Source organism: Sturnus vulgaris, chromosome 1, assembly GCF_052056855.1.
Source record: "Sturnus vulgaris isolate bStuVul1 chromosome 1, bStuVul1.hap1, whole genome shotgun sequence".
In the NCBI taxonomy this organism is placed as follows: Eukaryota; Metazoa; Chordata; class Aves; order Passeriformes; family Sturnidae; genus Sturnus; species Sturnus vulgaris.
In genome coordinates this window covers 34,363,394-34,387,108 of record NC_142243.1, presented here as the reverse complement: position 1 = coordinate 34,387,108, position 23,715 = coordinate 34,363,394, and the positions used below count along the sequence as shown (strand labels likewise).

Here is a 23,715-nt window from a genome sequence, read left to right as displayed (position 1 = left end):
AAACATTTCCCTGCACAGCATGCCACTGACCTGCAGGATACACCAGGGCACCAGGTCAGTCAGCTGCTGTACATTCCATCACAGAGAGGCTGACCGTGGTAAACCTGCTGTCTGTCCCTACATCTGGCAAGCCTGACATGTGGTGAGAGCCACAGCTTCTATCTGAAGTCACCTCTGACACAGATGGCTTGCCATATGCAAGGGATCATGCAATCTCTCCTGCTAGCCTTAATGCAACCTTAAACAGAGACCAGACTATTTTAGTCAGGTTTATTTTAATTGGGACTGTACACAACAGGAATAAAACCACTAAGATACACCTCAGTGATGTCATTCAACCAACTTGATATTTGTTTGTCTTACTTAAATTCCTGGCTTATTTAAATCCACAATCATAGAATCATTTAGGTTGGAAATTACCTTTAAGATCATTGAGTCCAAATTGTAGCCTAGTACTGCCAGGTCTACCTCTAAACTGTGACAATACATGCCACATCTAAACATCTTAAAAATACCTCCAAGTATTTAAGTGGTCCACCACTTCTCTGGGCAGCCCTTCCAGTGCCTGACCACCCTCTTCATGATGAAATTTTTACTAATATCCAATCCAAACCTCCCCTGGCACAACTCAAAGCCATTTGTTCTTGTTCTGTCACTTGTAACCTGGGGGAAGACACCAATCCCCACCTCACTACAATCTCCTTTCAGGTACTTGTGATAAGGTCCCTCCCGAGCCTTCTCTCCAGCCTGAACAACCCCAGTTCCCTTGGCCACTCCTCACAGGACTTGTGCTCCAGACCTTTCCCTGTTGCCCTTCCACACTCCAGCACGTCCCTTCTAGTGAGGGGCCCAAAAGTGAGCACAGGATTTGAGGTGCAGCCTCACCAGTGCTAAGCACAGGGGCACAATCTCTTGCCTGGTCCTGCTCGCTGCACCATTTCTGCTACAATTACATGGGCTATCTGCATCCTAAAGCCAGTGCCCTTCCTACCCACAACACAGAGGTCAAAGAGGAAGCTTGGGTCAGAATTAATGCCAGCAAGGACTCCACATCCCAGCTGTACCTTTGTTTCCCAGGAGCATGGTCACTGCAGCTGAGGCACATGGGCTCTGCTGGAGCAGCCTCTCCCAGCGGTGCTTTGCAGCAGAGACTGGAGCAGGGCAGCTGCAGATGTTCTGCACCCACCTGATTGTGCCAGCTATTGTCTCGTGCTTCAAGTTCCTGCAGGCCGGCAATTAAGGCAGAAATCTGGAAATCCACAGTGTGGTTAGCAGCTTCTGGTCATGGTGCTGATTGGATTAGGGGAGAGAGTGCTGTCTGGAAGGATACAGCACTGCCTGCTCTGGGGATTTAAACTGATCCCCCTGCCAAAGGAAAATGAGTGTGGTGGCTGTGGTTTGCTTTCCGTTAACATTATCTTAGAGTTTATGTCCTATGGAAATTGGCATAGCTGGCAAATCCTGGGAGCGAGGCCCAAAAGTGATTTAGCATGAAGTCTGAACTTTCTCTCACCCTCTGGAGCCCAGGTTTTCATACTCAGTGTCAACATGAAAAGACGAGGTAATGCAACAATGCTTTTCCTCCTGCTTTTTCTTCTTGTCTCATATGTCAGAAATTATGGAACATAGAGTTTTTTAATAAATCTACTGATCTTCTCATGGGAATAATTATACATTTTAAATTTGTATCCAGAAAAGAGGATCTCATATGTTAGAAAGTCAGATACAGAAATTTATTTCTCAGAAAATAATTATCAGGAAAAATGAGTTGGATAGAAGTAATTTGGTTTTTAAAGGTAAACTTTATGAGTTGAAAGTAATACTCTGGTTTAGAGTCTTTTCTGCCAAAATACAAGAAAACATAAATAATAAAGAGTTTAACATATATGTTGTTAGAAAAAAACATGGCAGAGAGATTAAAAAAAGCTGTCATTCTGTAATGAAAATCAGATTTCCTCTTATTTTACTTGAGTGGGCTTTACTTTCCTTTAAACAATAAAGATTAGCTAATAGACCTTATATATAGTTGGAAAAATCATTCAGATATCATTGGGTACATGAAGTATCTAGTTATGCTGAAGCTGTATGCAACCTAATATACACTGAGTTAAGTACTCAATTTTTGACATGATTAATCCATTAAAAAAATTTTAATAGAATGAATGCTATAGGAGTAATTAATTTGCAAATGCCTAGTTGGTAAAGTATAGGTTTTTAAAAAAATTATCTTAACAATATAAGAAATTTTCAAAAGTCACTAATATCTTATTCTCAAAAGCAAACTGGATGCATAGCATAGATTACTCATAAAGAGAGAATGTCAATCTTTATATTGTTTAAAGGCATTTGAAACCATTTTCCTTGTTGCCATTTCAAAATCCTCTACTAGCCAATCAAAGAAATTCAGAAACTTCAAATCTTTTTTTTTGTACTATATGGTGTTTTGGAGATAAGAAAAATCTGCTCTGCACTTCAGCAGGCTGTAAAAAACATATTCAATACCACACCTTAAAAAGCAGCTCAGGAGGAAGAGTAACCTATTTAATCAGAGGGATTCTACTCCTGATTAACACTTGAAGGAGTGTCTCTGTATAAGGTGAAGAGGCACTGAATTACTTACTAACATACCTCCCAAATGCAGTGAAAGATTTGACTCTTCTCCTAAACAAAGAGGTTGTAGGAAAGGATTGGATGGATGGGAGAGTTTGAATTACTAAAGATGGGTCCATCAAGGTGTATTTAGAGTTGCTACAGCCAGCTGACTGTACTTAATTGTGGCATTTATATAAGATTTTAGGCTGAAAAATAAATTTCAGAGAGGCTGACAAAAAAACTGGTGAGCTGCAATCCCTGCAGCTGGAGAGAGGCAACATAATTCAGGGTGAGTGGGCAGTTGTTTGCAGATTCCCTTTCTGTAGTCCTAGATAGGCAGGGGGCATTGGCTTGCAAATCCAAGCTGCTGCAGATCCTGGAGAATTTGTTGAGCTCACCTTAGAGCAATTATTAAAAATTACGCTAATTCACTGTCCTCTGAATACAGCTGAGTTTTAGGAATAAAATACTTAGGGTTGGAAGGTACCTTAAAGATCCTGTAGTTTCAGCTCCTGCAGGGGCACTTTCTGCTAGACCAGGTTCCTCAGAGCCCCACCCAATGTGGCCTTGAACATTTCCAGGGATGGAGTATCCACAGCTTCTCTGGGCAACCTGTTCCAGTGCCTCATCACCCTCACAGTAAAGAATTTTTTTTCCTAATACCTAATCTAAACCTTGATTTTTCAAGTAAAGGTATCTCAAGAATGAAAGGTGGAGAGGAGAACTCCAAAACCAAACATTGAAGAAGAAAGGAGGAAGCCCTCCCTCCTTAAAATTTTGAAGTTAGATGAGTAATCAGAAAAGGTTTTTTACCTCACATGTTGTTACAAAATGAAATTTTCATAGATTAGACTGGTGATACATGTATGAAGAACTAAATCTCTTCAATTTTAAGCTTTCTTATCCCCAGTGTCCAAACTGCTGACAAGTTGGTCTGATACACTATAGTCACAGAGGAAAAAGACCTTTTATTATTTAAATATAATGTCAATATTGAAAAACAGAGGGGATAAGATACACTGCACATAAAGATGAAAATATGTTTGAAATCTCACTGTCTTATATATATAATCTAGAAACGTGGTACCCTAGTCTCACTAAGAGCAGTTAAGAGACAGGACAGACCATGCATGCTCTTTCCTTATCAGTTTAACAGAAACAGTTAAATAGAAGATCAAAGAACCTCCGATGAGACAAAAAAAAGCACCAAAAATCTGTCAGCCAAATCATAAAAATAAATTTCATAAAATATATAAGAAACAAAAAAGAGAGGAAAAAATGTTTCCATTAACCCAACAACAGTCCCTGCAGAAAGTCGACTAGGAAAGTTTAATTGGTTGGTTTTGTGGTGTATTGTGCAAGTAATAATTCATACTGAAACTCTTTGATTCATAAAATTAAATTTGCAACAATGGTGTTAATGTTAAATAACTTTAAGAGGAAAATAGATTATAGTAAAATATATAAGTGATATTATCTCAATTTAATATCATCTTAATTTACCAAATAATGCAAATTCACATAAAGGGACACATAGATACAAATGTTTGAAGTTATTAGACTGTGAAATACTGGCTGTTAATTTATTGCTTACCTTGTTGAAAACTATCAAAATGCAAAATACCATAGGTCATTCCGTGATGAATCTTTTTTTATCTCTTCACTTAGAAAAAGGCTGCAGAGAAGAAAATCTTTATCAAGAGTTGAATCATAAGACAGAAGATTCATAAAAGTTATTGCAACAACATCTCCTTGGACATGATATCAGCTATCAACCCCATGCGAACCACATGTACAGGACAGGACACTCAGCTTGTGCTTTCAAGCAGCTGGATTAAATGTGAGCTTGTCCCAAAAGCAAATTTTCTCCAACTCTGTGTTCTTAAAATCGTATATATTTTTCTCTCTGGAAGCAACTTGAAGATTTTGCTTATCCCACCTTACACCAGAGTACAGAATGAACACTCATGCAGAATGAAGAAATTATACAACTGTAATAACCAGCTATTTATGATTATTAATATATTAGGACCATGACAGTAAATAATTAAAAAGATGCTTCTGCTTGAGAAAAAGATTATCAAACTGAAAGGCAAATTATTTGGTCCTAGACTGTAACTTAATTCACAGAACTGGTAACAAATAGCTCCTTCTGCAGCAATATGACCCCATTACCTCTCTACAGTCACCTAGCATAGTCTTCAGAATTTCATATTTAACTTCTTAGCCTCTATGTCACATGGGGCAGCAGGCAATTTATTTCTCATACTCTCTTGATAGCTTGCCAAATTAATCCATCTTCTTAAACTTAAAAACCAAAAAAAACCACACAGAAATATAAGCAAGATTCAAACAATGAAAAACTTGATTAAACTTCTAAATCCACAACTAAAAAAATTAGTTCCATAATGGATTTATATGCTTCAAACAATAGTTTAATATTTTCTTTAGAAATAATTTACACAGTTACTGTGGGTTAGCATGAAATAGACTCTGGACCTCCTTTATTTACAGGAAACCAAAGCAGATTCTGTATGAACCTGCCTGTGTGGCTAAGACCAGAGTTGACACCAAGCATCAGGGTTTTTTAGATAGAATACACATTAAGAGAACATAATCTGCAGACGTTCTTTATCCAGTTAGATTCCCTGGCTTTTCACTATCTCTGCTCACATGAGGCATGGCCAAAACAAACAAGCTGTCCTTTGCTCAGCAAAGTGCATTTGATGGTGCAGTGTGGATGGGAGGCCTCCAAAGCAGTGGTTCTCAGCATTCCAGCTGATCAGCTCTTCTAATTGGCTCTATCTCCTCCCATCCCATGATCTTCTCACAATAAATCTAGCTAGGAAAAGATGCATAAAATTCAGTATAAAGGAAGTACCAAGGAGATGATGTGAAAATAACATTTCTTTTCAAGCTGCATTCCTAGCATAGAAGACGAAAGTTTATTTCCTCTTGGCAGATGTAGAATGTAAACAATCTTTCTTGGTCATCTTGCTGCTTGATCATCTGTTTTTATGTGGTTTTATACCCTGTCTTATCAAGAACATGTATAAAGACGGAAAGCATAAGATGAAATAAACAAGTCAGGCTGTGCTGGTGCTCCTCAAAGTATTAAAACCTTTCAAGGACAGCTCACATGCCCACTTAAGGCATCAGAACTGGGAGCAGAAAGATGAGTCCTGTCAGGGATTTCTTGCCTTAGCATGTACATATACACCACATAGATACTTCCAAAGATCATGCAGAAACTATTGGTCAAAGAATGTGTTACCACAGGATACCAACACATTTTCAATGCTTCATATTTCTTCCTATGGCAGTTTGTAACTCAGCTGTTTTACAGGCTTTTGTAGAAGGACAAATGGTCTCTATATCCCTTTAGATTTACCATTTATTGCAGTTATCCACAATCACAAAGGCCTGAAGTTCTCGACCAATGCAATTACCTTTACTCCTCTGTCTATATAAAGGGACAGAGCAACCCACAGACACTTTGAGAGAACTGGAGAAGAAAAAGTCAATGCTTCAGATAAACTGCAGAGTCTCCTGTATTTGGAGATAATTTAACTCCAAATTATTGCAAGGATGTCAAAGTATAGGTAATGTTTAATATAGCTCTGGAACCCAGCTGTCTACTAAGTTAAAACTTCTTTAGATAACTGAGGTTTCTTGTTTTTTTCAATTAGATATAAAAGCCTTCCACTTTAGAACAGGCTCAGTTAAAGCAAACATTTTTTTCTTTATTATTAAACAATTGGTAAAAGGCTGAGCCAGTTTATTTGATTCTCTAAAGTTCTTCATTCAAAATAAAAAGCATGTTCTCAATAAATGTTTCCAGCCCGAAAAGCTCAATTTCAAATAAAAGATGCAGAGCAAGTATTTATAAATTACATACCTTCAACTAAAAGGACACATTTTTTAACTGAAGAAAAGAAAGAGATATATTAGATGCAATGGTACACAACCATACAGGCGGTTCCTGTGAAACCTAGAGCAAACTTACCTCCATAGGAATCTCCACAGAGCAACAGTATCAGAAATGAAATTTTCATGTTTCTTCCTTTTTAAAGCAATTCCCTTTAAACACATTATATTTTCCAATGCAATTCACCCGTGAATGTATCTGTCAATTACAGTAAACCTATTAAAACTACTGTTTATTTTGGAGAACAGGTTTTTTTTTTCACAGAACTGTGTCTTTGTTATATACATTACTAACAGGCATAACGATTGAATATGACTTCAGTGTAAGGACTTAAGAGTTTGCATTTTTGATTTCCTGTACCTCTCTTGTATTTTTCACTTGTTCATTTGTTAAGTTAATACACTTAAATATTGAATGACTTGGCATGAAAAGCGAATCAAATTGAGTAATATCTGACTTTCAAAAAGATTGAACAGGCTCACGGATTTTTTTAAAGATTACTTCTATGTAAGGTACTTCATACATGTTTGCAATTCAGTTTAAATAAAAAGGCAAAAACTTGTCTATAAAATTCATTTCCCACTTCACTGATCCCTTTAATTTTCCTGATTTTCAGCATGGAGACAAACGGCAAGGACAAAGGAAAGGATGTTCAAAGTCTTTACAAAACAGAAACAGATATTTAAAAGTTTAAGTGTCAGACCAATCTCACAGAACAGTTTACCACACTTATGCATTCAGTTCATGCAGCTTGGTAACTGTGAAGTGAGTAGTTCACACACACAAAAAAAATTTAAAAAATCCTCACTCCAGTTTTCAAGCCTGGGAGTTGGCATGACAACTCTAAGAAGTAGTCAAGTCAGGCACTGACTGAGAGCAAGAAGCTGAAAGAAACAATCAGAAGCATAAAAAAACCAGGAATACAGAGAACTGCTAGGAAAAAAATTATGAAGTGTGGACATCACAGAGCTTTAGAGATGAGGGCACTATCACAAATATTGCAACTGTGTCCCTGCATAGCAGTAGGCAGAGTATCATATAGCTGAGGTGGTGACTAGCTGTTTCTCCAGCACATAAAAGGATTGTGCTACTCTAGGCAAAACTCCAGCTCTGCTGTGTGCCAACAGAAATAGCTGAGCAGGCTGCACAAGAGCAGCTCCACAGTGAACGGCTAGTAGCAACACATAAAGAGCTTATTAATCTTATTTTATTGTCAAAGCAAGTTTAATTTCCAGAAAATACGTATTTATATCTAAATCAAGGGAAAGAATTCAGAAGGGTGTAAAAAAATAAGAATATCTGACATTTGTAAGAAAAAGGGGAGAAAAAAGAAAAATCATTAAAAGAGAAAGTTTACTGAACAAGAGAAAATCTTCATAACTATGGTAGGATACACTATTCTGCATCTTCCTCTGCAAATCTTTTTATGTTTCTGTTGTTACCACACTATTTTGACAAAATGAATTCTCTTCTATCTCCAACTGACATATGAGTTGGTAGTAGAGCAACAACCCTACTTCACAACACAACTTTGTACAAAAAGCCTTGGATTGGCCTCAGAAACCATTCTCTTCTTATATAGTAGCATCATTGTCATGTGTGAGGACAACTAAAGTTAGATTAGCCAACAGGAGAAATATTCAGTCCCATATTTTGCATATTTTCTTATCCAAGTACATTTTTAAATAACCCATTTCAATTGAAATAATGACCTAAAGTTGTTTGCACACAATTACAATCTTGTTTCTTGCCTTTTTCCCCTCAGAAACTTGGTCATTATTGCATGTTTGTCCATTGATTAAAGTCTGCATATTTTTATTCAACTTCCTAAAATACATGCATTTTAAATACAGACATAGCTGTAGAATAATGTCTATTTTATTCCTTAGCCTAGCAACTATTTTTTTCTGATGCCAGAACCAGGCCTTTTAAACAGGAGCAAGACCAGAGACTCTCACTTTTACCAAGCCAGAGGACAAACTGACCTCACCACCACTGACTTTGCCTACATGAGATGCCTAAAGCTGAAGGAGTCCAAGCATCTCACTTTGCGTTTATTCTGCTGGTGGACTTGACAACTCTGAAATGGAAAAAAAAAGAATTTTCATTGAGATGGGGAAGTTTGAAAGATTCTCTCACAAGACATAAAAGTTTACAGCTCTAAAGGCCAAGTGACAAATGATGGGAATTCTTACATTCCTTCTGCTTCAGATATTTATCTCCTAAGTATAAATACAATTATTCTTTTGATTTGAGTTTAGTAATTTTAACTTTCAAATTTCTAAATCTATGATATTCACAATTGATTATGACCTAATAAAAAATTGTACTGTTCATTATCAGCAGGAAAAGAGAATAATCATCTCCCATAGGAGTAACACTTCTACACAAATTATATTTCACATGATATTTCAAGTATGAAAATAACAAGTAACAGCCCATGGAGGAAAGTTTTATTTACTTCGTAGAATCATAAAATTAGGGTTGGAGGGACCTCAAGGATCATCAAGTTCCAACCCCAATGCCATGGGCAGGACACTTTTCACTAGACCAGGTTTCTCAGAGCCCCATCCAACCTGGCTTCAAACATTTCCAGAGATGGGGAGTCCACAGCCTTTCTGGGCAACTTGTTCCAGTGCCTCATCAGCCTTATAGTAAAGAATTTTTTTTATAATAAATTATCTAAATCAAGACTTTTCTAGTAAAGGTGACTCAAGAAGGCAAGCTAGAAGAGGAGAACTCCAAAACACAAAGCTTTTCTTAACACAGGAACAGCGAAGAAGAAAGGAGGAAGTCCTCCCTCCTCAAAATTTCAAAACGATGCAAGAAATCAGATAAGGTTTTTTACCTCACAGTGGTTTAAAGCTGCTTAGTCTTTTATTAGCAACCTTAATAATGTGCTTAAACAATTCTCTCACTATATCCAGTGTATATATTTAATACATGCTTTCACATGCAATTCCTGCTGAATGTTAAACCCTCGTATCATGGCAATTATACAGAATGAAGTGCCCGGGAATTCTAAATTAATGACTTCCTTCAGATACATTTTTATTTTACAGAATGAACAAAATGGAGGTTATAACTGAAAAGTTGCAATCTTTTCTGCACCCTTCTTACTACATTTCAACTCTTGAACATGGTAATATTACCATTGGGGAAAAAATACTAATTTTGTTGAATACATTTCATTTTCATTGCAGTTTGGCCTCATACATAACTCAGTCTCTCCAGGTTATAGAAGATTTTCAAATACTTAAAGGAGTGATTGAGTAAAAATGTTGCATGCAGCACTGTAAGTCATGTAAGGAAAAGCCTGTAATGGTACTGCAAATAATGCCAACTGAAGATCTGGCCCAAAATGTAGTTTTTACTCATCTTAACAGAGAAGTCACTGAGGCAGACATATCATCAACAATCAAATTTTCTGTGCTTACTGCACTTTCCCCTAAGAAAAGTACATGTATATTATGCTACAGGCACAGATCTAGTGTTTAATTTGAGATTCTAGCTAAATAAGTATTTTTTTAAAGGCCAGTCTCCATACATTTAGACTGGACAGCACTGGGTTGTGTTACACAAGTTCCCTGGTGGCACTGTTCACTTTCTTCTCTCACATGGCCTATACAATCAACAGTAGGTCAGCTATTAAGAAGTCACTGCAATATAAAAGTATTTATGAAATACCAAGGACAATCAAATTTAGTAATAAAAACAAGTAATCTGAAAATACCATAAAATAAACATACCAAAAAATCTACAAGATTCTCCCCTTAAGCTGTAGCTCTCCTTTCTGCCCCTATTTGCTTCCTCTGCCTCTGAAGCCAAGTTTCTGAACCTGCATTGATTAAGAATGAGATATCTGTAACATGATACGTTTGCAGTGCTCCTATAGATTGCTGTTAACAAGCAGTCCATCACAAATGTGTTTTCTATTAAGTTTTATTACTTTCATGTTAATTTTGGTACAGGCTTATTTTCCTAATTTTGTGCAAAACCCCTACCCATGATGTAAAACAAACGGCGGTGGGGAGGTAGAAAACAAATCTAAGTGAGCTAAAATAATACTGCTAGAACAATGCTGATGTAGCTATCTAAATATTCAGCATTAATCTGAAACAGAGGGTTTTTTGTCAATTTTACAATGACTAACTGAACAAGACTAAGAAGATGCCCTATCAAGACTCTTTGACATTATTCATATCGTAGAAGGCTACAGAGAGAAAAACTATATTATATATGACTATCGAAATTAATATTCTAAATCAGAGTGCTACATGAGAAATATATAAGAGTTCTTAATCTTACTTTAGAATATAACCCAAAGGAACTTCAGACTTCTCAAGAGATTGTGAATTTAAAACCGGATCATCAGCTATCATGTGAAATCTGGGAAAAGGACAGCATTGTGCTTCACAGTCTGATATGGAAAACAAAAAGATTTACTTAGTTATTTAGATATTTTCTTTTATAATGTATGAAGAGAATTACAGTACTCCAGGAACTACAGAGCACTTCAAATGTTAAGAACTGCAATTAGCAATTCAAAAAAATCCCATTAAAATATTCTGTAATTCTAAAAGTTAGACATCTTGAGAAATTTGAGAATTTAGGTTGTCTTTAAACCCTGTCAGCATTTATGTACATATATATTTCATAAATCCTAATATTAAGTACTGCATTGCTCTTTATGAAGGAAGTATCTTGGCTTAGTGGCATGGAAATTCAAAGCCTTGAAGAGCTTGTTATGAGCAGGACATGAGAGCCAAATTTTATAGGAGACACGGTCTGGAAGGGTTAAGGAAAAAAAGCATTTTTTGAGTCCAAATACTTAAATGCTTCCATGGAGTAGTAGTTTCTATCCTTGTCTCTATCACTGATCAACGCACAACCCCCACAACTTTAAAGTCCTTTATTTGATGGCTGTATAATTTGAAACATCTGGAAAGTCTGATTTTCAAAAGGAGTGACCTCTAAATTAAAGGTGGAAGTTCAGTTAGCAGAAGCTACATACTAAATATTTAAATACTACATAAATGATGACTGTAATCCAGGTGATGAGCCTCTCAATTTAGACATTCAAAAATTATTGAGCTCTGTTCCCCAGTTAACCACCCAAAAAATAAAAGTAATTCTTGTCTTGTCAGCATGTTTTTAAGATAAGGTTTCTTACTTACAGTGGTGAAAACTACAGACATGCACATTAAATCAGCCTGTATATCCTCTCCTACTACCAAAACTGCTGTAACACTCATCATCCTCATTGCTCTCCCTGCCTACATTCTCTCTTCACCACATCCTTTTTGGGGTTTATGAATTACTTTTTTCCAGAGATTTTTTTAATTAATTGTGATCTCTGACCCTACCCTCCAATATCTGCAGCTCCTCCTCTGTGCAGAATTGCCAGTAAATTAAATAAGCATTTTCTATTTCATCATCCAGATTTTTAATGACAAATTATAATGCACAGTAGAGGATAAATCCTTGAAGAACCAAAACCTGACATAAACCTGACATGTTATAAAGTAGCTACCAACACAGATCAGTTTTAAGTCTTCTAGCCACATTTAGTCCCACTTTAGAATATTATCATCTACCCTAGTGTTCCTAGACTCTGAGAATATCAGAGTAGCTTCTTATTTATGTTAGGTGGTTTACAGCTCTTTCATTACCAGCTCTATACATTAACCCACATGTCACAGAAAGCCTTTCTTTTGTCCACAATTCCAGACAATATCATATACTTTTATTTGGAGCTAACTGGAATATATTCAACTAAAGTAACGTGTAACTCAACAGTATGGAGCATAATGGAATTCTACAAATAAATCAGACATTTAAACAAGCCTCAGCTACAGCGTGAGCAACAGCTTTGATCTAGTATCACATTTCATCATGTGGTATTAAGTACCGTGTAATCAAAATGCAAATATTTATAAAAATAAAAGAATGTAAGGTCCACAATGCTTTTGCTTCCACTTAAATTTTCTAGGTCCACTCATTTTAATTAGAAATGTTTTGAAAAACTCTACAAACACTATCAAGGTTCTTACACAAATTAAATGGCTGCAAAGAACAACTCTCAACATAGGACTAAAAATATATATGTGTCTGCTTCAAAGGCTCTTTGTTTACAGTGTTAAGGCGAAATGTTTATGTTTCTCCCACTAAACACACATATATCCACAGGTCAATTTATATATAAATGCTCAATGCTTAAGATGGAAGGCTTATGTAGCACTGCCTCACTGCCCATATTCATTATAAACTATGATTCTTGGTACCACATACCACCAGATACAGCAAAAATGTGGTATTAAGAAAAAGTGACAAAATCTTAGAGATTTTTCAATTAAATCTGTATTTTCACTGTTTATATATGACAAAAATGTATGAGTTTGGGAAGGGAGTTGAATGAAATGGCCTTAAGTGATTTCAAAGTGAGCATAATTTTAAGCATATGAAAGTCTCTTCAGGCACTAAACAGATTTCATCTGGAGTTGGTGTAGATTTCTATCACTCATATCCAATAAAGAGTAATTAAAACAGAGATGAGACAGATTGGCATCTGGGAATCGAGGGAATCAAGAGCCTATCTCTCTATGGCAGCTTAAACTAGCGTGGACTGTTTATCACAGCAAAACAGCCTGAAGAGACAGGACTGGGCTCTCCACAAATATCAGAACACTAAATGCCAAAGATAAGTAAAGGTTTTTTTAAATTAAAGGGTAATTTAGACCCTGAGGAAGAAATGCATACTAAATAGCAAGAAGTTATATCAGAAATTGGATTGTTGCCTACTAGAACCAGAATGTTCTCATTCTTCCAGTATAAGCAAAAGGAACAAAAAGCACTGAAATAATTTCTCAAAAGGATGTGAACAAACTCATATGACACACTTTGATAGGACATGACTATGACTGACGACCCAGTCAGTCTTTCTAATCAAAACCTTTTCATGCTTAAATGATTTCTTAAAAACCATCTAGGACTTGAGGCCAGATATTTATTTATGAAAACATACAAGCACATGGGTCTAATAATGTCAAAGGTAGGTTGAGTCACTCCAGTTCAGGGTCTAGTACATAGTTTTCAATTATTTAAAAGTATTTACATACCGATGACAATTTTTTGATACAGATAACTGACAAGCTAAGTAGGTACTCTGATGCACCTGCTTCCATGAACAAGCAAGAACAAGCTAGGGTTGTGAAAGTTGAGGAAAACCTGCAATGACTATGGCATTGTGGAGTTTAAAATCATTATCAAAGCACAAGAATGGTCCTTCCTTACACTCAGGAAAGCAAGCAAGTATGGCAGAAGACCACAGGAGATGGACAATGCAGCAGACTACTTGAAGAAAGAGAGACACTGTCTGAGCAGAGGGATATGTAGACAAGAGAGCCGAAGCTCAGCAGAAGACAAAAGTACCTAGAGATATGAAAATGAAAAATAAGGAAGGCTTCAGAACCATCAGCAAAAAAAAAGACTAAAGAGGTGAGACCACTGCTTAACAGGGCAGTGCATCTAGTGATAAATTAAATGGAAAAGTCTGAGGTATTAAATGCCTTTGTGCTTCTGTTTTTATTGGCAAAGTTTTTTTTCCTAAGGTGTCCCAGCTTCTTCATATTAGTAGCAGAGTCTGTAGGAGTAAAGCATTGCCCACAACAATGACCAAATCAGAAACCACTGAAGCTAATTGTGTTTATACAAGTCCATGGGCCTGGACAGGCCCATCAAATGTCTTGGTTGGTTGATTGCATTGCAAGGCTGCTCTCCACTGTCTTCAAAAGATTATGGGAATTGTGGGAGGTCCAAACGACTGGAAAAAGGCCATCTTCAAGTAGAGCAATGAGGAACCAGGGCACCACATGCCACTCAGCCTTGCCTCTGGTCTTAGGAGGGTTCTGGAGCAAGCCTTCTGAGATGTTCTGAGCACATAAAGGGCAAAAAGGTGATTGAAAATACCCAGTGTGGATTCATTGAGGATAAACTGGGTCTAACCAACCTAAATACCTTTGATGATAAAGTCACTAAGGGTGAGTGGACAAAGGATGAGAAATATATGATGTTTACTTTGATTTTAGCATAGTGTCCTGTAATATCACTACAGCAGCATTGGTGAGACATAGGCTAAATAAGTGGATAAAGTGTATGGAAAATCAGTTGGATTCCCATACAAATTGTGTTCTGATCAGTAATACTAAGTCCAGCTGGCAGTCAGTTGCTACTGTCATGTCCCAGATATCAAAAGTGGGTCTTTATCCACTCCCTAACATAATTTAATTCTCTTCACATCCTTATTAACAAGCAGCAGAATGGGACAGAGTGCACATTCTGCAGCATCATGGATGATAATGTATAAGGCAGTATCCAATATGCTGGAGGACAAGAGTGATCTTCAGAGGGGCCTCAAGTAACTGGATGAATGCGACAACTGAATGCTCTTGAAACTGAACAAAGGCAAATGCAAAGTCATTGGACAGTGGTTTTGACTTCTGAATATATTCAAGGATGGAGACTCCACAGCTCCCTGGGAAAACCTGGGCCAGTGCTCCACCACTTTTACAGTGCAGAAGTGGTTCTTGATGTTCATACATCAAGCCTCCAGTTTAAGCCCACTGCCTCTGGTCCTGTCACTGGGCACTACCAAAAAGCAGCTGGCTCTATCCTCCCTGCACCCTACTTTCAAGTATTACCATACTTGATGAGATCCCCCTGAACCCTCTCTTCTCTAGGCTCATCTTCCAGCATTCTCAGCGTGTCCTTGTAAAATGGATGCTCCAGTCGTTCCAGTCACTTAATCATCTTAGTGGCCTTGGGATTTTTGGTTGCCTCAATACAAGAACAACGTCATTGATCAATGGAAGTACAGTGGAGGCCCACAAATAGTCATGAGGCTGAATACTCCCCAGAGCATGAAGAGCAACTTAAAGAAAAATATTTGTTTAGCTGTAAGAGAACTCTGCTGTCTTCAGCTAGCTAATGGGAGACACCATGATCCTCCACCCTTGGAGACTTGTCAGAGCCCTGAGCAACCAGATCTAGTTGGAAGGCTGGACTAAGTGGCACTGAGCAATTCCTTCTAACCTGATACAGGAAAATTGCATCAAACAGTGAGTGTTTTCTGTTTTTCTGCCATCTATCAGAACATATTTTACCAATTAGTAATAGAAGTACTGGTCTAAGTGGCATTTTTTTTTAGGTCTTTTCAGCTATAGACTCTCCAAATTATGGGATGATAGGAACAGAATAGAGCATCTATCACACTAAAAACATGTCAAGGGTATTAACCACTATGAAAGAGATTGCCATAAGCACACATACCCTTTTATGGAGAAAGAGAAGAAGAAAATGTTTGCAAGAACACTTGCCTGATTTGTTACCCCATTATGGAAAAAGTGGTCTAACAATACTGCAAAGATTGGATATATAAACAGATAGATAACCATGTGAAAGAATTGCAGACACTGCAGCAGCTAATTGGCCCTGCATAAGCTACATATGCATTTGTTTTACATAAATTACACCACTCTTATCGTGACACGAGTAGGGCTCTCTCCTTTCTTACAGTCACAGATGCTGAACCATGCAAAAAGTATGTACTTTCACTAAGGAGTTTCTCCCTCAGGAAAGGAGTGTTGTATAAAGCCAAATATGTCAGCTAAATAATTGCTTAGACTTTTGCAAGTATGATTCAGTGAATCTCACCTATACAAACTGGCAGACATCACTGCACAGAACAACACAGACACCTAACTCTCCATTTATTGTTTTGAAATACTGATACTACAGCAACAGCATCCACTCTTTGATTTGCATTTAACTGTACAGATTGAGCTAGCTGATTTCCACTTGCAGAGAGAACACATGAATACAGTGTACCTGTGGATATAGCTACTACTGGTTTCACACAGTTTGGGCAGGGAAACACCACAAAACAGATTTGAAATTATTTGGTAAGTAAATTGATATGCACAAAGGAAGCAATTACTGCAATTAACACAAAGTCCGGGAACTGCCTGTCCAGAGGAAGTCAGAGAGGCACATCCTACACTGTACAAAATCCAGTGGGGTTTGATTGCTTGACAAAGCACACGCACAAAAGTAAATGCATGTCTAGACTGGTATCATATGTCAAAAACCCACAAATACTTTACTCAGATGTTTATTCTGAAAAGATTGAAGATATTTGCAGCAGAGTTTTGTAGGCCACAGACTTCTATGGATGATAGGAGTAGATATCTCTAAAACATCTGGTAGATTTCATCCTGTGGATCTGAACAGGCATGTAATATTAACTGCTGGCCAGGGAGTCATGCTTTATTCCTGAAGAACTGGATGCAGCTACTGACATTTCATTACACACAAACCATGGTATCAGGAAAAGGTTTATTTAAATTTTTAATTATTTACAGTAAGCACAATCAACCTAAATTACACAATATAGGTGAACTGTTTGTGCAATTCTGAAGAAAAAAAATAACACTTTTGGCATAAGAATTCTATTTTCCATACACTATAGTAATTGCATTACATATATATATATTCCACTGACATATGGAATATAAAAAAACTGGAGAACACTTCAAAAATTCTTTAACCCATGGGCTGTAGGAGCCACTAATGAAGATGGTGTATGAACCAGTTTTGTTAATACTTCACAATGCTCCTCAAGACTTTCATCTCTTTGAAAATCAAAAATAACTGTAAAAGTATAGATCCATATAGTAAAATTTCATCAGCTAGAAAACAGGAATGATGTAGGATCTTCATTTTTCTTTGTTCTTACTTCAGGGAAACTTGGCATGACTCATGGAGTAATGTATCCAACAACTTCTTATGACAGTGTAAGTCAAATAACTTCAAATTAAGCTCTTCTGTTGTAACCAACGAAACACGCTGATATATCAATTTAGAGAAAATTTTATTCATTTAAAGCGGAATTCTGACACTAAGGTTGAGTAAAGTTTCTCTGAAGTCAGTTAGTTTGGTGAGAAAGTTCAAAGCTGACTTCTAGAAACAGTTTTTCACAAGTTCAGATGAAAACATTTGCGATGTGCAGTGGGCAGAAAAATTGTATAATCAAAATGTTCCTCTTTTGAGATTTAGCTCCAGATTAGTTACCATTCCTAGCAACTGCATAAATCTATCAGATAACAGCCTTTAAACTTACCAATTCAGCACCAGTTCTCTTATTCTGGAGTCAAGAGACATTAATTTTATTTAATGGAAATTTCTCATGGTGGAATCGCCACAGTCAGTATATGCTGGGATAGGCTAATTGAGAATGTTGCTTATTTCACTCTATTTTGCATTCTGCCTACAAATACGTGTTCACTTTCAATCACCAGTACTCTCACCAGTGCCTAAAAACATCTCTTGAAAAAAAATAACAAACCAAATAAAGGAAATCAGAGGTATTAAGTACAACAAACATATGGTTACCATTTAGCCATGAAACAATACCTTATTTAAGGTCAGTTCCCTCATAATTATCATAGGAATAGATATGTCTCAGTGGAAAGATGGTATTTCTGATCTCACTATTTTTTCTGGGCCCTTCAAAGTCCTCAGACTTCAAATCTTAACCATGAAGGTATGCTTTAAGATAACCTTTAAAGCTTTTAAGAATAGGTTACTTCTAATTCTCCCTCTACCCAGTTTTTTTCATAGGTGGATTTATGCTTTTTCAGGTTGGGGTACAAAAAGATTACTACTTCTCAATCATGCATTAAAATTTTATTGTGTGCTTGGATAAGGAAACAAGAACTACAGCAATGGGAAAGCTCCTCTTCCAAAGTAGGAAAACAAACGTGGCATCTTTCATCTCAACAACTGTGTTTCTAATGCATTTTGAATATTAAACTTCCTACTTGAATTAATTAAAAAAAAAAATGCAATTCTTTATTTCATTTCTGGTATAAAATACTTTCGGTGTGATGAATTGTCTTCCTAAGAATCTGTAGTTCGTTGTTTTTTTTTTTAATTCCTGACACTTATAATTCCCCAAACACAGTGAAAATAATCATACTGGCTAAGTTTCAGAAGACATAAATCAAAAGCAACACATAAGACAAAATCTGACTTTAAGCATTGGCAATGACATATGACTAGAAAAAGATCTATGGTGTTCCTACAGGAAGGACAGTTTATAAATTGCCCTTATAAGCTTAACCATGTTTCAAAAGAATAACCCAAAGGAACAGAAAATAAGCATACCATTATACAGAATGGTTTAATGGTTTTCTAAAATTCCACTATTTAAAGTACACCCCAGTTAAGCAAATGTATCACTAGTCAGTTAGTCTTTGCTCAGAATTAAAGAAAACTTTCAGAGTTTCCCTGAACCATGGGGGCTTCAAAAATGAGGAAAGAAACAGGGAATCTTTGCAGGAGAAAATAATAGATCTACTTTTTCCTGAATATTAGACATGATGTGATGCATTGAAAAGAAGAAGTTGAAAAATGAAAAAATAGTCAATAAGGAGGAGACTGAGCTTAAAGGTCTGGATTCTTTACCCATGGTCATTCGCATCATGAATAAATGTTGGACAGGTTTCTGAGTAACCTGGAAAATGAATAAAAGAGGCTAGCAAATGTTCTTTTTGTGAAACTTATTCAGACTGATTTCAGGAAAAAACATCTTACTAATCAAGCATGTTCAAAATACAGTAGTTAAAATAATTTAAACAGAAACATTCTTATTCATTCAAGAAGTAAACAAGGCTCTTGAGTCCACATTCAGAAAACATCAACAATTTAGGACACAAATTTAAAACAAGGTAAGCAAAGAACAGGCCTGCTTGATGGCAAGGTTTCTTCAGGACCAAATCAGAGTTAGATCAAAGCAACATGAAAGCAGACAAGAGGGCCTCACCACAAAGTACCACTCATGCTACCTGCTCATGTTGACATGGCCACTAAAACAAAGCTCCCACAAAAGCTATCTAAATTCTGCCTTTTGGTGAAAGAAGCAGGGCTCGTACACAGCTTTAGTCCAGAAATGCATTCTAAGTGTGTGAAGTTGCATACGACTTCATGTGCTAACAGCTTCCAACGTATCTATTAAATTTGCAACACAGTAGTCTGGTCATTACCTTCTTTCCCTCATCATCCTTGGATATCTTATATACCTAAGTATTAAAGCATTTCCTCCTGCTCTTAAGCACTTAGTTACTCGATTGGTGATACCTTAGAAAAACAAAAACTTCCAACGGGAAAGGCAAGTCATTGAAAGGATGGGTACCCATTATATTTCGTTTTCAGTATGCTTTCCAGCACTTTGCTTTTGCTCTGAATTTGTGTGCTGTTGAGCAAGAAGAATCTTCAAAATGGGAATTTCTGAAGAACATCTGGATCATTCTGACAAGTCACTCATGGAGCTGGAGCCATGTTCAACTGCATCCTCACTGGCAGCGTTGTTGGGAACCTACTGGGCAGGACGGTGCGGAGAAAGAACGAAAATTCATTCCCTTATGTACTACAGGAGGCTTAGTCCTCTGATTGCCGTTTGCGCAACACAAAGAAAAGTCCTCAATCTGTTGCAAACCGTAACTATTGCTTTTTGGCAGGTTTCTAAATACAAGGAAAAAAAATATCGGGTGGGCAGACGACGTCTAGTTTACTTCTGTTCCCTTCCCCCTCCCCGATGAGCAGCTCTATCTGCAACCCATGTGGCCGGGAGGCAGCCACAGCCGGTTCCAATTCCTACTTTCCCACTCTGCGCCCCTGCTCGCTGCCGGGGCTGAGCCGAGCCAGGACCGGCTGCGGGCTTCCTCCCCCCGCCCCCCCGCCGCGCCGTCCTCCCTCTCCCCCGCTCCATCCGATCCTCCGGTCCCCCAGGGCACAGTGTGGGAAGTACGAATTTCCGCTGAGTTTTCTCGGCAACTTTCGGAGCTCGTCTTTCTCCCGCTCCCCGCTCCGCCCGCCGCCCCCCTGCCGTCCCCTCCCCGCCCGCCCCCTCGGCCCCTGGGAGAGCCGGCGGAGCAGCCCCGCCGCTCCGCTCCGCTGCGCGCCCGCCCCCCGCGGCAGCGCCGGCTCCGCCACCGCCGCCCCGCAGCCCGCGGGCCGCGACGGGCGGCAGAGCCCGGGCGGCGGCCCCGGCAGAGCTCCCGGCCGGCTCGGGCGAGCCCATGGTACCGGGCACCGCGACCTGCAGCCGCCGCGCCTGCCTGCCCGGTGCGGAGCTCAGCCCGGCGCGCAGCAGAGGAGGGGCCCATTAGCAGCCGCGGAGGAGGCGGAGGGGATGCCGGAGAGACACAAAGCCGGCGGGGGAAGCAGCCCACGGCTCGTCCCGGGATGGGGGCGCCGCGCCGGGTCCGCCTGATGGTGCTGCCGCGGGTGCTCTGGGGCTCCGTCCCCCTCATCCTGCTGCTGCTGCTGCCCGCGGCCGAACCCATCTGCCCCGAGCCATGCGACTGCCAGCAGCACCAGCACCTCCTCTGCACCAACCGGGGCCTGCGCTCCGTGCCCAAGACTGCCGAGCCGCAGGATATCCTCACCTACAGCCTCGGGGGCAACTTCATCGCCAACATCTCCGCCTTCGACTTCCACCGCCTGGCGGGGCTCCAGCGCCTGGACCTGCAGTACAACCGGATCCGCTCGCTGCACCCCAAGGCCTTTGAGCGCCTGGAGCGGCTGGAGGAGCTCTACTTGGGCAACAACCTGCTGCCAGCGCTGGCCCCTGGCACGCTCAGCACCCTGGCTAAGCTGCGCATCCTCTACGTGAACGCCAACGAGATCGGCCGCCTCAGCGCTGCCTCCTTCTCTGGCCTTGACAGCCTCGTCAAGCTGCGACTCGATGGCAATGAGCTGGGCTCGCTGGGCGATTCCACTTTCTCAGGGCTGCCAAACTTACTCTATCTGCACCTGGAGTCCAACCGCATCCGCTGGCTGAGTCGCGGTGCCTTCACTGGCCTGGCCAAGTTGCGCTTCCTCGACCTCTCAGGGAACCAGCAGAGCTCCCTTCGCCACTCAGACATCTTTGGGCCGCTGCGCTCCCTTCACACCCTGCTGCTGGCCAGCAACAGCCTGCGGCAGCTGACAGGGGGGCTCTTCCAGCACCTGCCCGGCTTGGCAAAGCTCTCACTCAGTGGCAACCGACTGTCTCACCTGGCCCCGGATGCTTTCAGGGGGCTGGGCTCGCTGAAGGAGCTGCGCCTGGAGGGGAACCTGCTGAGCCACCTACCTGCCACCCTACTGGAGCCGCTGGACAGCCTGGAGGCACTGGATCTGAGCCGCAATGCACTGACCGCCCTGCACCCGGCTGCCTTCCGCCGCCTCGGCCGCTTGCGGGAGCTCAGCCTGCGGGACAACGCACTGGCCACACTCCCTGGAGAGCTCTTCGCCTCTAGCCTGGCTCTCTACCGCCTGGAGCTGGAGGGCAATGCCTGGAGCTGCGACTGCCGTCTTCGCGGCCTCAAGCGCTGGCTGGCGGCCTGGCACTCCCAGGGCCGCCTGCTCACCGTCTTCGTGCAGTGCCGCCTGCCACCCGCCCTGGCCGGCAAGTACCTCGACTACCTGCAGGATGCCCAGCTGCCGCTGCCGCAGGACGGCGGCCCCTGCCCCGATGGCGCCTCTCCCTCCCCGCCATCCCCCGAGGGACTTGGTGGCAACAACAGTGCAGCGGGGCTGCCCCCAGGGCCACCGCCGGCCGCCTCCACCGCCCGCCTGACGATGGGGCTGCCCATGGCCGCCAGCCCCACGCCGGCACCGCTGCCCAGTGCGGCAGCGTGGCCCCGGCGGGCCGCTGCCGCCGGGATCCCGCCGCTGGTGTCCGACCCGTGCGACTTCAACAAGCTGTTCCTGCACAACCTGTCGGTGGAGGCGGTGGGCTCCAGCTGGGTGACGGTGCGCTGGGCCGTGCGGCCGCACCGCAGCCCCCGCCTGCTGGGGCCGGCGCGATTCCGCCTCCTCTTCGACCGCTTCGGCGCCGCCGTCAAGTTCCAGCGCTTCGTGTACCTGCCGGAGCGCGGGGAGCCGGCGGCCACGCTGCGGGAGCTCCGCCCGGACACCCCCTACCTCGTCTGCGTCGAGGGCGTCCTGGGCGGCCGCGTGTGCCCGGTGGCGCCGCGGGACCACTGCGCCGGCCTGGTCACCCTGCCCGAGGGCGGCACCGCGGCGGCGGCGGGCGGGCCCCGCGGCCCCGACCAGCAGCTGCTCACGCTGGTGCTGCTGGCGGTGAACGCGCTGCTGTTGCTGGCGGCTCTGGCCGCCTGGGCCGCCCGCCTGCTGCGCAAGAAAGTGCTGGGCCGTCGGCGTCGGAAGGCGGCCCCGGTCCACGTGCGGCAGCTCTACTCCACACGCCGCCCGCTCCGCTCCATGGGCACCGGAGTCTCCGCCGACTTCTCGGGCTTCCAGTCCCACCGGCCGCCCCGCGGCGCCGCCGCCTGCGCCCTCAGTGAGGCCGACCTCATCGAGTTCCCCTGCGAGCGCTTCATGGACAGTGGCGGCGGCCGGCACGGGGACGAGCACCTGCTGCAGCGCTTCGCCGACTGAGCCCGCCCAGGCCCCGGGGCCGCGGCAGCGCGGCGGGGGAAGGCGGAGGCCGGGCTGCGAGGGGACGGTGCGGGCCCAGGGTCGCGGCCTGCGAGGCGCAGAGCTGCGGCGCAGTGGCTGCGTTCAGCCGCCCTTGCTGCGGGCCGGGGCCGAGGCTGCCTGTGCGACGGGGTTGCGTCTGCTGGGACCTCGCCGTTCTGTCAGGAATCGTCACTAAAGCCGAGGAAAAGCCCTGACAGGCGGTAACGGTGCCTTGCCATGAGGAGCGAACGGCAGGAGCTACTGCCAGCAGCAGCCGTTGCCTCTCAAGGAAGCTCAGAGCTGTAAATTTAAGTGTGCTACTTTACAGGTGGTTTCCTCCGACTGCAAGTTGGGAACAAGTTACAGTGAACGGCCTGGCCCTGTGTGAGGAGCTTTGAACAGGTCTTTCCGAGTCACCAGCCCTTCCTAATCAAAAATTTGGATCGAGGGTCATCTTTTCATTGAGCTGTGTGCAACCAGGGAATTGTCTGGAGGGCTGGAAATGTAGGGGTTTTTGCTGAATAGTTTGAAGGCTGTGTCGTTTCAACTCAAACCGATTGTGAGGCAATTTAATGTGCACAAATGTGCTTTTATACTTTTCTGTAAAGGAGAAACAATAATGCAGCTGGTTAGATCTACAGGAATATATTGCTGACACCACTAAGTAAAAACTA

The 23,715-nt window shown here is 41.7% G+C and overlaps 1 protein-coding gene and 1 long non-coding RNA gene across 2 annotated transcripts; one reads left to right on the top strand and one right to left on the bottom strand.

Moving 5' to 3' along the window:
- Window positions 1-16,895: 16,895 nt before the first annotated feature.
- On the bottom strand, window positions 16,896-20,292 carry LOC148225141 (uncharacterized). Its single transcript, XR_015803120.1, has 2 exons — window positions 19,715-20,292; window positions 16,896-19,091 (listed from the first exon to the last, which is right to left on the bottom strand). It is a non-coding gene; the product is annotated as an uncharacterized LOC148225141 (long non-coding RNA).
- Window positions 20,293-20,733: 441 nt separating this feature from the next.
- TRIL (TLR4 interactor with leucine rich repeats) lies at window positions 20,734-23,035 on the top strand. The gene has a single exon (XM_014893981.2). It carries the CDS (start codon window positions 20,822-20,824, stop codon window positions 23,018-23,020), a length of 2,199 nt encoding a protein of 732 aa, XP_014749467.1. The 5' UTR covers window positions 20,734-20,821; the 3' UTR covers window positions 23,021-23,035.
- The last annotated feature ends 680 nt before the right edge of the window (window positions 23,036-23,715 follow it).